The following is a 13,325-nucleotide window of genomic DNA, read 5'->3' as shown; positions in this document are numbered from 1 at the left end:
TCAATTCCAGCCCTGGTGGGGTTTGCACATTCTCCCAGTGTCTGCGTAGGTTTCCTCCCATAGTCCAAAGATGAGCAGGTTGGGTGAATTGGCCATGTTAAATTGCCCTTTAGTGCCCAAAGTTAGGTTAAGGGGTTATTGGGATCGGGCAGGGAGAGTGCACTTGGGTGGAGTGCTCTTTCAGAGGGTCAGTGCCGACTCTATGGGCCAAATGACCTCTTTCTGCACTGTAGGGATTCTATGAACTCATCAAGGTTCCTTCGGCAACATCTTCTAAAGTCATGACCATCTAAAAGGACACGGGCAACAGGCACATGGGAACACCACCACCTTGAAGTTCCCAAGCCATACACCATCCTGACTTAGAACTATATAACCGTTCCTTCACTGTTGCTGTCCCCTGTCCATCACATCATGTACACAATGGCAGCAGTGCATACCACATACAAGAGGCATTGCATCAAATTCCCAAATCTCTCTTCACAGCACCTTACAAACCATGACCTCTACCACCTAGAAGGACAAAGGCAGCAAATACATGAGAAAGTTACCACCTGCAAGTTCCCCTGCAAGCCACACACCTAGAAACATTGTCACCTGTCAAAATCCTGCAACTGTCTAACAGCACTGTGGTATACGGTAGTGGTTCAACAAGGATACCACCACAGCTCGGAGGGCAATTACAAATGAGCAACAAACGCTGGCCTTGCAAGCAATGCTCACATCATCAAAATGTTCTCATTTATTTCTGCTTCTATTACAACATACTAATCCTGCTCATCCGTTCTCGCCTCATGTCTGGACTTCCTCACAATATTACTTTCATACTTCCCACCATTTTATTTACAGCCCAGGTGCAAGAATGTGGAGGCCATTTATTTTCAAGTGAAGACAGCCCCTTCAGCTGTAGCTTTTTGGACCAGTGCTGACTCCCACGTTCCAAGAATATTAACACACTTCACTGCAAGTGCTGCACTCGGGCAAATGCACCATCCCTGCAGTCACACATCTACTTTGCTGATCTTCCCATGCCTAATCTATTCAACGTGTAACACAGAAAACCATCTAGGTGTTTTGATGCAGGCTTTAAATACAGTGCCTTGAGCTTATTTCAAATAATGATTCCTAAGTGAATAGATTTTTCTCTCCATAAATGCAAATCTATAATATACTTCTGAAATCTACTACAGCTCTAGCAAGGATTATCTTCATAAGAATAATGAATGATAGGCTTCGTATGAATATCGATTTACCACAATACACTAGAGGAGAAATACATCAATACAAAATAATTGTCAAGTTTTCCTTTAAACCACAAACAAAGAAATAAACATATAAAGTTCTTACTGTGCTTGACAGCGTAGATGCAGGATGTTTCCTCTGGCTGGGGAAGGGGTCTACAATCAGGGCTCATCTAAGTCTAAGGGATATGCCATTTCTGTCAGAGATGAGGAAGAATGTCTTCACTCAGGAAGTAGTGGTGCATCTTTGCAATTTGCTAGAAGGCTGTGGAGACTCAATCAAGTATATCCAAAAAAGAGCCACGGAAGGATATTAAAGATATGAAGGAATAGGGGAACAGTGGACAACTGCATTGTGGTAGATTAGCCATGACCTAGTCGAATGGTAGAGCAGGATTGAGCAGCTCTGTCCCTGTACAGATCATTTCAGCGAAATGGATTTGAAAACTCCCCACGTCATGCAGATCCCATTGTTAGGAGACAAAAAAACCCACTTCCTCAGCACTTCAATTATTCCACGCACATATGCAGAACACTAATATGGACTGCAATTTATTTATTCCTTTGAAAAAAAAATTAGAAATGAAATTGTCAACACTACAAAAGCATTCAATTGCCAAAATCTGTACTTGACTTTTCCTTTCAGCATTACATCAAAACATTTTGCACCAATGGACTTCATAGGGGCTGTTAAGCACACTGGGCTAAATCGCCGGCTTTGAAAGCAGACCAACAGCACGGTTCAATTCCCGTAACAGCCTCCCCGAACTGGCGCCGGAATGTGGCGACTAGGGGCTTTTCACAGTAACTTCATTGAAGCCTACTTGTGACAATAAGCGATTTTCATTTCATTTGCATGTTCACACATGAATTATTGTTCAAGATTTGAAGACGTATGCTCAGATTTCATATAAAAAGGAAGTCACGTGTCTACCTTAGGGAGTTCCTGGAACTGCTGAACAGAAACAGAGGCACAGTTGATTTGAAGCACACAATTCTGCTCTTTCCTCCCCTACCAATTTTAAAATTTGTTTTGGCTCCAATTCCGCCATGTATTAAAATATGAAGATATGATAGCAGACGGCAAGATGTACTCCTCCCCATCGAGCAAATCAATCTCTCCCGACCTTCAAAATCAAAGCTATTTTTTCCTCCAGTTCTTACCAGTCACTTCCTTTCTCAGACAGAAAAGGGTCAATCATTTCAAGAGCTACTCAAGGTGGCAGAAAAGCTCAATTCTATTCTGCATTGGCACTATCAGCTTAATGGCTTCAGCACAGCTTCAACATCCAAACATAGTTCCAACTGGCTGGATAACATTGGAAATTAAAATCTCCAGCCTCAAAAGCAGGCAAATAAGTGAATTTTCTGAAGCTTTCAGAATTTTTGAAGAACAGCTGCCAACATATCACTGTGCATCAGTAAAATTTACATAAAATAGCATTAACGCATGCTCAAGATTTTACAAGGTTCGGGCTGGAAGTACGAAGGAGGACAATTCAGGGAACATTGTTATGTTGAGGAAATATTTTCAACCCATCTTTGAAAGCACATGCACGAACACTAAAACAAATTCAAGCGGCAGCAAAGGTTCTTCAATTGAGCTTTCATTCCTTAATAATGTTATGGGCCAGGGTTTAAGCACACGGCTCTCTACAGGTATGGTATAGCAGAAAATACACCAGTGGTTTTTAAAGCAAAACAATGTTTATTCTATGAACTCAAGTTAACCTTTTTAAAACAAACAAGTGAATATCTTAGCAACCAGTAAATCAAATACACCCCCCAAAGAATACAACACTAAGTAATCTGTATGCCATCCTTTTAACATCCAAAAGGCTTAAACCTTCAAGCAGGAGCACATTAGGGTTTACATTCAAGACTGAAAACATTTATAATTCTTCTGAATTCACCAAATGATTAAGAGATAGTCCTTCATGGCAGAGATCAACAGCAGTGCAGCTGTTTATTGACCAACCCCAGTTGTCCTTCAGAAGGCAGTGGTGAGCGGTCTTTTGATCAAAAACTGGACTAGCCATAGTCCACGGCAGTCTCAAAAGTGTAAGTAGGCCCAGTGCTGTTAGGATGGATTTCCAGTATTTTCACCCAGCTACATTGAAGGAACAGCAATATATTCCCAAGTCGGGGTGGTGGAGTTCCCAGGTATCTACTGCTCTTGTCCTCTAGATGGTAGTGGGTTTAGAAGGTACTTTCCAAGGAGCTTTGGTACTGCAGTGCATCTTGTAGATGGTACATGTGGTTTTATCCTGGATGATGTTGAGTTTCTTGCGTGCTGTTGCAGCTGCACTCATCCAGGCCAGTGGAGAGTATTCCATTACATTCCTGGCTGGTGTCTTGATGGTGGAATGGTTTTGGGTGGGGAAGGGCTCGGCGGCAGCACATGGGCTTGTCACTGTAGAATTCCTAGCCCTTGATCTGCTCTGGTAGTCACACTAATAGTATGGCTAGTCCAGTTTCTGATCAATGGTAACCCCCCAGGATGTTGATTGCAAGGTATTCAGTGAAAGTAATGGCCGGATTCCCATTGACTCCTGTTTTGCTAGGGCTCCTTGATTTCATACTTGGTCAAATGCTGCCTTGATGTCAAAGTCACCCTCACCTCTGCCATTCAGCTCTTTTGTCTATGTTTGAACCAAAGCTGTAATGAGGTCAGAAGCAGAGTGACCCTGGCAGAACCCAAACTGAAAATTCATGAACAGGTTATTGCGAAGTGCCACTTGATCGCACTATTGATGACTCTTTCAATCACTTTTCTGATGCAGTGCAATTGGCTGGGTTGGGTGGGTCCTGTTTCTTGTGCACAGGACACACCTGAGCAATTTTCCACATTACTGGGTAGATGCCAGTGTTTTAGCTGTACTGGAACAGTTTGGTTAAGCGTATGGCAAGTTCTGGAGCAGAAGTCTTCAGTTCTATTGCCAGAAAAGCTAGAAAGGGGCTTTTCACAGTAACTTCATTGAAGCCTACTTGCGACAATAAGTGATTATTATTATTATTAGAATATCATCACAGCAGATAGCCTTTGCAGTATCCAACGCCTTCAGCCGTTTCTTGTCATCACATGGAGCGAATCGTATTCCCTGAAGACTGCCACTGGTGATGCTGGGGACCTCCGGAGACAGATGGATCATCCGCTTGGCACGTCTGGCTGAAGATTGTTGCGAATCCTTCAGCCTTGTCATTTGCACAGATGTGCTGGGCTCCTCCATCGCTGAGGACGGGAATATTGGTGTAGCCTCCCATGAGTCATTTAATTGTCCACCATTCATTATGGATGTGGCAGGATTGCAGAGCTTTGATCTGATCCTATCTGCCTATTACTTGCTGCTTGGCACACTGGTCCTGTGTTGTAGCTTCACCAGATTGGCACCTCATTTCTAGGTTTGTCTGGTATTGCTCGTGGAAGGCTTTCCTGCACTCTTCATTGAACCAGGGTTGATCCCCTGGCTCAGTGGGAATACTAGAGTGGGGGATATGCCAGGCCACGAGGTTGCAGATTGTGGTTGAGTACAATTCTGCTGATGGTCCACAGCGTCTCAGATGCCCAGTCTGGTGTTGCAAGTCTCCCATTTAGCAGTGATAGTGCCACACAATACGAGGATAGTATCCTCAATGTGAAGACAGGACTGCATTGTCACAAGGACTGTGCTGTGGTCACTTCCACCGATTCGGTCATGGGCAGATTCATCTGCAGCAGACAGATTGGCGAGGAAGAGGTCAAGTATATTTTTCCCTCTTCCTGCTACAGTCTAGCAGCTATGTCCTTCAGGACCTGGCTAGCTCGGTCTGTCGTGGTACTACCGAGCCACTCTTGGTGATGGACATTGAAGTCCCCCACCCAGAGCATATTCTGCATCCTTTCCACCTTTAGTGCTTCCTGTGTTCAACATTGAGGAATACTGATTCATCAGCTGATGGCGGCCAGTACATTGTAATCAGTAGGAGATTTTGTTGCCCATTTTTAACCTGACGCCATGAGATTTCCTGGGTTCAGAGTCGATGTTGAGGATGCACTTGGCAACTCCCTCCCGACTGTACATCACTGGCTGTCACCTCTGCTGGGTCTGTCCTGCCCGTGAGACAGGACATATCCAGGATTGGGGATGGTGGGGCCTGGGACATTATGGTAAGGTATGATTCTGTGAGTATGACTATGTTAGGCTGTGGCTTAACTAGTCTGTGAGACAGCTCTCCCAACTTTGGCACAAGCCTCCAGATGTTAGTGAGGATTTGCAGGGGGTTTGTTGCGGTCGTTTCCTGGATCTGTCATGTTTCATTCTTCTTTTGTGTTTCTGTAGCAGAATACAACGGAGTGGCTTGCTGGGCCATTTCAGAATCAACCACATTGCTGTGGGTCAGGAATCAAATGCAAGCCTGACCAGGTAAGGGTGGCAGATTTCCTTTCATTAAACAGCATTAGTGAATGAGATGGGTTTGTGACAAACAACAATAGTTGAGGTCATTCGACTTTTAATTCCAGATATTTTATCCAGTTTAAATTCCACCACCTGATGCGATTCAAACCTAGGCGCCAGATCATTACCCTGGGTTTCCCATTAGTCCAGTGGAAAAACCACTATGCCACTGCCTATCCTGTGCAGTCTAACTATATACCTTTGCCCCAATATACCTAATTTTGGGTAGCAAAAATCAGATTTAAAATCAATAATTCATCAAGTTGCAGACCAGAGTGCCAAACTACCAGCCTGTGAAAAGCAGTTTCCCAACGTTACGATTCTGCCCCCTACTCTGATCTATCATCTGTTCTTAATATTTTAAAAGCTTTGATCAAGTCACTGCATAACCCAAATTCCAGTGTCTACGGCACTAATTTGCATGATCTTTCCACAATCTAACCCTTCAAATATTGTGGGAAATCTAGTATTAGAGGTTTGGTCTAATCAGCGCTATTGCTCAAGCACGACATCAAGCCCTGGTACACTATTCCTTTAGATGCAAACATCATGGGCGGCATGGTGGCGAGCACTGCTGCCTCACAGCACCTAGGATCTGGGTTCGATCCCAGCCCTGGGTCAGTGTCCATGTGGACATTCTCCCTGTGGGCCTCACATCCACAACCCAAAGATGTGTCGGGTAGGTGGATTGGCAATGCTAAATTGCCCGGAATTGGAAAAGGTTGGGTATTTATTTTAAAGATGCAAACACCAGTATTTCCAGCTTTTCACCATGTAGAATCCAAAGTGGATGCATTCCATTTGCAACAATTCTGTCCATTCACTTAATCTATCAATATCTTTGAAAGCTGTTTCCATCGACACAGATTACACCATCAGCAAATTTAAAGCAACTTTCTATCCCAGCATCTCAGTCGTTAAGTGATTAGTGGAGTTCCACAGTGGATCCTCCTTCCAAGACAATGGAACTTCTGCTAAGTTCAGCTGCCATTATTCCTAGTGTTTCCTGCCTCTCAGCCAATCACCTAACCATAATTTATCATTTGCATGACTTTATCAAATGCTTTACGCAAGTCTATACAAAAGACATCCTGGTTTAGCACACTGGGCTAAATCACTGGCTTTTAAAGCAGACCAAGGCAGGCCACCAGCACAGTTCAATTCCCATACCAGCCTCCCCAAATAGGTGCCGGAATGTGGCAACTAGGGGCTTTTCACAGTAACTTCATTTGAAGCCTACTTGTGATAATAAGCAATTTTCATTTCATTTACATTTCCAGGTCCACTATTGTATCTTGATTTTTAAAAAAATCAGGTATGATCTACCTTGTAGCTTACGAATAAAACTAACTGAAAAACAGATGTTCGTCTAACTGGCCTATAATTCCCTTGTTTTCCTTCTGTCAGCATCTTAAAAAACAGAATGACACGCACAGTACCCATGACTGTACTGTAAATAGAGAATTTTGAATCTGCGACAGTTCTGCTAATGCTAATCCCATTGCCCCACTAACACCTAGCTCGGCTCTAGATAGTGATCGAAAACGATGCAGTGGTCACTACTGTAATCATTGGCTCAAGGGATGCAATTTTCCATCACTTTGAGAAATGCATCCTAATCGTCCTCGTTAAATAATAATTGTATGGAGATTTAAAGGTTGCGAATTGTACAGTCAAGCTACCCTAAGATTTCCACAAAACGCTGCAATCATTGGGACGTTAAGGGGCCTCTTCGGTTGAACATGAAATTGGGAGGGGACAGAAGAGATAAACAAGTCAAGTGTTGTCCCACATTTCCCCTCCTGATTCACACACCAATCAGTACATGAAAGATAATTGACAGTCCTCGGCGAATTACAGGGCAACTATATCCAACCAAACAGCGCAAAAGCAAAAGTCCGAGCTGCAAACCCGGTTAATATATCCATTTTACCTACTCCCGGGCTTGCAATGACTTTTAAGATTCGGTTTTAAAAGATAACAGGACTGGAAACGATGGAGAATTAGGATTGGAGGTTAAAATGGATCCTCCTGCAATGGGTTTGAAGAGGGGCACAGCGCACAGCACCAGGATCTTTCGGTAATGGATTGCAATGTAGCTGCGGCGGCGTTTACACAATGGGGGGGGGAAAGCCTCGGCTTTGCACGTACAGCAATTGCAAAACATTGATTTTTAAAAATAAAAAAACAATTAAAATTACAGACGCGCCGTGCGCTCAGTGCATTCAAACTGCTAGCCCGGGGTCACGGTCACACTCGGTCCTTGTGACCGCGGGAAGGAGGCAGGTTTTCAATTTAACTTTCGCGTCCGACTTACGGGGCCGGTTTTTCTTGACCGACTCCCGGCGCTGTTGCGGCCGCCGGCTGGTGCTCGGCGCCCGCTCCTGCTCCGAACAGCCGGTCCTGCATTTCTCCGCCTCGGGCTCCTGCGGCTGCCGGTGCTGCTGACACTGTTGGCCGGCAGCCTTTTTCCCTCGGTGTTGTTGTTGGTGCTGCTGCTTCTCCTCCTCCTCCGGCTCCTCCTGCAGCGAGCCGCCGCCATGGTAACCGTTCACCACCATCGACCGGCCGCTGCTCACCGGCTCCATCACCGATTCGGCTTCTTTTTTAAAAAAAAAAATCTATACGTCTGCGTGCGTGTACAAAAATGTTAAATAAGCTCAAATCTATTGCATGGCTGGAGGGAAGAAAGCCGCGGCCGTTTTCGGTTCAATCAGCAGCCGCGACCAGTCCGTTATCATCATCGTCATTAAACCGACCCCTGGATCCCAAGCAGCATCTCCATCCCCCCAACCGGAAATAACCCCTGATTGACAGCCGCCTCAACCTATCAACACTCTCCCACCACTGCCCTCCCGCCAATCAGGTAGAAGGAAGGGCGGGGTCCTGCTTCACATCACCCCCAAAAAACAACTTTCGCTCGTTTCACATATCCATTTATCTGTCTGCCGTCGGGACAGCGAGGAGCGTGCAATATAAACAAGTTTCAAAGCGAGGACTGCTTTTTTTTTTTGAAAATTCCTTTTTCTGGCGGCCCCCTCCCTCCGCCGACAGGATGTGGCGCCGGCGTGATGGACGTGGCGCGGTACCAATAGCCGACCGGTACCTGCCCCCCCGTCAGCGGCCGCCCAGCCAATCCGGGCGGCAGGGGGGCGGGAGCTCCCCGTCAGCGTTAATCACATTTAATTGATGGTTATTAAAGCTTTTCGGGTATAAACATTTTTCACTTCGACACGCTTCATGCGGGACTCGTGACTGAGGCTCTTTCGTTCGTTCTTGATGACGTTTAGCGAGCGGTTAAGTAATGACGTCATGGGCTGCAGCAGGTGGGACTGCTCCAGGTGAGTGACAGGGAGGAGGCGGTCCGGGGCTGTGGCACAGGAGGATCCCATTCCTATCGTCGCATTGTGTAGGCATTCGTTTGTGGTTCGGAGAGACGGCCAACCTGTTTGGTTTGGGGGAATTTAGTTTTAAAATGTTAATTGCACCAAAAAAATAATATTCAACAACCCCCCCCCCCCCCCCACACACACACTTATTTCATTGTGTTTACAGCACAGGAACTGACCATTTTGCCCAGCTGCTTGGTGCTGGTGTGTTTGCACTCCATGGGAGCCTCCTCCCATCCCGCGAACAGACGATGAAAGAGCGGCGCTCCGAAAGCTAGTGATTCGAGCAAACCTGTTGGACTTTGACCTGGTGTTGCAAGACTTCTTCATGTGCCCACCCCAGTCCAACACAGGCATCTCCACATCATGGCTCACAGCCAAGTTCAACATAAGCTATTCATTTCTCCCCGTGTTTATCTCGCCTCTCCTTAAATGCTGAATATTTTTTAAGTGGTAAGAGACTGGGCAATATTGATATTCAGAGGCACTTCGGTGTCCTTGTACATGAATGAAAATGAAATGAAATGAATGAAAATCGCTTATTGTCACAAGTAGGCTTCAATGAAGTTACTGTGAAAAGCCCCTAGCACCACATTCCGGCGCCTGTTCGGGGAGGCTGTTACGGGAATTGAACCGTGCTGCTGGCCTGCCTTGGTCTGCTTTCAAAGCCAGCGATTTAGCCCTGTGCTAAGATCCACCCAGTGTGGGGCATAGTCATAAATTGCAAAATAATAATAATCATGATCTTTATTGTCACAAGTAGGCTTACATTAACACTGCAATGAAGTTACTGTGAAAAGCCCCTAGTCGCCACATTCTGGCGCCTATTCGGGTACACGGCGGGAAAATTCAGAATGTCCAATTCACTTGACGAGCATCTCTTCCAGGTCTTGTGGGAGGAAACCGGAGCACCCGGAGAAAACCCACGCAGACACAGGGAGAGTGTGCTGAATCCGCACAGACAGTGACCCAAGTCAGGAATCAAACCTGGAACTCTGACGCTGTGAAGATTGTCATCACAATCTCATTCCAATCAGGTTCACAGGGGAAGGGGGCAATGCACATATCAGGTGCAGACTTCAGCCAATTCCTTTGTGCTGTATTCATCTTTGAGAACAATCTTGAGCATGTAGGTCGTCATGAAGGGCAATAGCAACAAAGTGTTTGTTTTACTCAGCACTGTATACTCCTTGGAGATGCTATTCCAGAATGCTGACAGCCTCGTGTGCTTTTGGTGTACTTTTAATATGCTGTCACAGGTTAGGTACAGCACCGTAGTCTTTTCATTTGGAGTCAGCTGTAAATTAATAACTGATTCTGGGGTCTCAACCTCAAAAGGAATTTTTCACCCACGACTTCTCTTTCAAAATCTGAAACGTCTCCTCTCGTTTGTTAATACTTCCCTGCATATAACACACAGGCTTGCATCCTTATTTCCACTAGCACAATTGACAAAACCATCTTTGTACTTATTTGTTCCAAGTTAAGTTTCTTCTTTGTAGGCTGTTAACCAGAGGCCCTGGAGCTCTGTGCAGAGCTAAGACTACCACTGCTCTGTCCTGCCCTGGATTCTCCTGAACAGCTCTCCAGCAGATTCTGCTGTGAGATCCTGTCCAGTAGGTACACTGCCTATTTGAGTCTCTGACTGTCTCTTTCTTGTAACAAAATGATTCATCTTCACAGTCCTCTTGCCTTGCTTGCTGGAAGCTGGAAAATTTAAGAAACTCTCCTTCATGATTTGGCACCAAAAGCACATTACATGCAGGTGTTTGCTGTCAAGTGTACGTGTAGGGCGCGGGACCTGCTCACAGTTGCTGCTAATGGATGGAAGACTGCACACAGCTTCATTTCGTTCTATTTTAAAAGGCGGCAGTGGCTGCCACTCTCAATAACAATGCTGGTAGCGGCAGTTGGGCAGTTCTCTTGCATTCGGGACCACCGTGACCCTGCCAACACCCAACAGCGACCCACCCACAGATCGCAACCCGGACTTTGCAAAACCCTGGTTTAGGGCAAGGGTGAGATTAGACCTGGCGTACTGTCTACAGTTCTGGTCTCCTTATTGAAGGAAGGACATATTTGCGTTGAAGAAAGTTCAACAAAGATTAATTAAACTTGATGTGAGGATTGTTCCATGTGGGAAGATGGATTAGACCAGGGGTACATTCCCTTGAAGAATAAGAAGTGAGCTTGATTGAGTAGATGCTGGGAGAGTGCTTCCCCTGGCTGGAGAATCACAAACTAGGCATTATAATTTGAGAATAAGAAGTCTGTCATTTAGGATTGAGATGAGGATAAACATTTCGACTCAAAAGTGTTGTGGATCTTTGCAATCAGTATCATAGAATCATAGAATTTACAGTGCAGAAGGAGGCCATTCGGCCCATCGAGTCTGCACCGGCTCTCGGAAAGAGCACCCTACCCAAGGTCTACACCTCCACCCTATCCCCACAACCCAGTAACCCCACCCAACACTAAGGGCAATTTTGGACACTATGGGCAATTTAGCATGGCCAATCCACCTAACCCGCACATCTTTGGACTGTGGGAGGAAACCGGAGCACCCGGAGGAAACCCACGCACACACGGGGAGGATGTGCAGACTCCGCACAGACAGTGACCCAAGCCGGAATCGAACCTGAGACCCTGGAGCTGTGAAGCATTTGTGCTATCCACAATGCTACCGTGCTGCCCGTCCTCTTACAGTAGTTCAGCATATTCAAGTGAGATCAATAGATTTATGTACTCAGGGAATTAACATTATGGAAGTAGTGCAGGTAGGTGGAATTGAGGTAGAAATCAGGTATGCTTATATTGAATGGTGGAGCAGGCTCAAAGGGCTGAATGGCCATCTTCTGCTCCTATTATGTTTAGTGCTATTCTCCACGGCGCGGTGGCATAGTGGTTATGAAGATATATTAATAATTAAAATTGTCAATTAATTAATCGCCATCATCAAAGTAAACCTCAAGACACAAGTCGTAATCCCAACCCTTCTCCTGCCAGTGGGTAGGGTGCTCTTTCCAAGAGCCGGTGCAGACTCGATGGGCCGAATGGCCTTCTTCTGCACTGCAAATTCTATGATAATCTATGAAAAGCTTCAAAAACACTGACAATTGAGTAGTGGCCCTGAATATAATTCCTTAAATGCCTTTATACTGATATGCAGCAAAGCATGCACTGTCATAACTTCAGCTGCAGGTTAGTTGGCATTCAATCATATATTGAATAATATGCATATGTTTGGCACTTTTAATGTAATAGAACATCCCAAAGCACTTCACATATGGTGAGTAATGAATCAGATTGTAGAAAATTGCAGAAAATTGACAGATGAAAAGACTATAGATTTATTTAAGGAATAAAGACAGAAATTGCTGGAAATACTCAGCAAGCTAGGTAGGAGAGAAAAACGGTTCACATTTCAAGTCAGTGGCTTTTTGTCAGAACCTTTGTAAATACAAATGTGTTCTTTCCTGCACTCCCTTCAGGAGTCACGTGCACCACTTTTGCAACCTTGTAATGTTACAGTCAGGAGATTTGTTAGTTGAAGCATATGTTTTGTCATACCGTGTAAATTTGGTTTCATTATTATTAACAATTAAATTTGTGTTTACCTTGCAGTTATTTCCACTCATGTCAAACTTTCACTTCCTTTCCTGTACTGTTATGTGGAAATGCCCTGCTGAATCCCATAAGTTGTTTCCCTGTCAATAAAATTTTATATTCTATTTATCCATGGTTAAAATTCAGAGTAAGATGCTTCCATAATTTGCCTCTCTTCCACAGACACATTTCACTTTGATTGCATGACTCATGAATGTAATTGCTACAATTCAGCTCTGAATAACAAAGTGCATGCCTTAATACATGTACTGACTCCAATCAAAATTATGTACTGGATGGATCTTATCCAACATTCAGATTTAATTTCTGATTTTTCCGACACCCTGGGCTAATGCACAGTGAACTCCACCTCCACTTGACCCAGAGTCGCAACACAGGTGAAATAACATTTTATTTAAAATACCCAAGGTCCTTGTTAGAGCCAAATAAATTGCATTTACCAGGTTTGTAAAATTAACACAAGTAACCTTTTATTATGTACAGGATTATAACTAAATGGACAGGAAATGTAACTGATCTATTACCCCAACCCCCTTCCTAACTACACACTTTCTACACACACAAAGTCAAACAACTCAAAAGGGAAACGGTGGTGGACAGATAAAGAACATATTATAAAATAAAAACGTTAA

General features: G+C 44.6%; 1 protein-coding gene across 2 annotated transcripts in view; it reads right to left on the bottom strand.

Moving 5' to 3' along the window:
* Positions 1-8,464, bottom strand: part of LOC140409268 (pantothenate kinase 3-like) — a 163,705-nt gene extending 155,241 nt beyond the window's left edge. Inside the window, exon 1 of one of the 2 annotated variants that reach the window (XM_072497629.1) lies at positions 7,995-8,464. In XM_072497629.1, coding sequence (XP_072353730.1) covers positions 7,995-8,265 — 271 coding nt within the window. In that variant the 5' untranslated portion in view covers positions 8,266-8,464. The remainder of the gene's footprint in view (positions 1-7,994) is intronic. The other variant, XM_072497628.1, reaches the window with a different exon arrangement.
* Between the last annotated feature and the right edge of the window lie 4,861 nt (positions 8,465-13,325).

Source organism: Scyliorhinus torazame, chromosome 3, assembly GCF_047496885.1.
Source record: "Scyliorhinus torazame isolate Kashiwa2021f chromosome 3, sScyTor2.1, whole genome shotgun sequence".
Taxonomy (NCBI): domain Eukaryota; kingdom Metazoa; phylum Chordata; class Chondrichthyes; order Carcharhiniformes; family Scyliorhinidae; genus Scyliorhinus; species Scyliorhinus torazame.
Note: the sequence above shows the minus strand (reverse complement) of the source record. Positions and strands in the feature narration are given on the sequence as shown.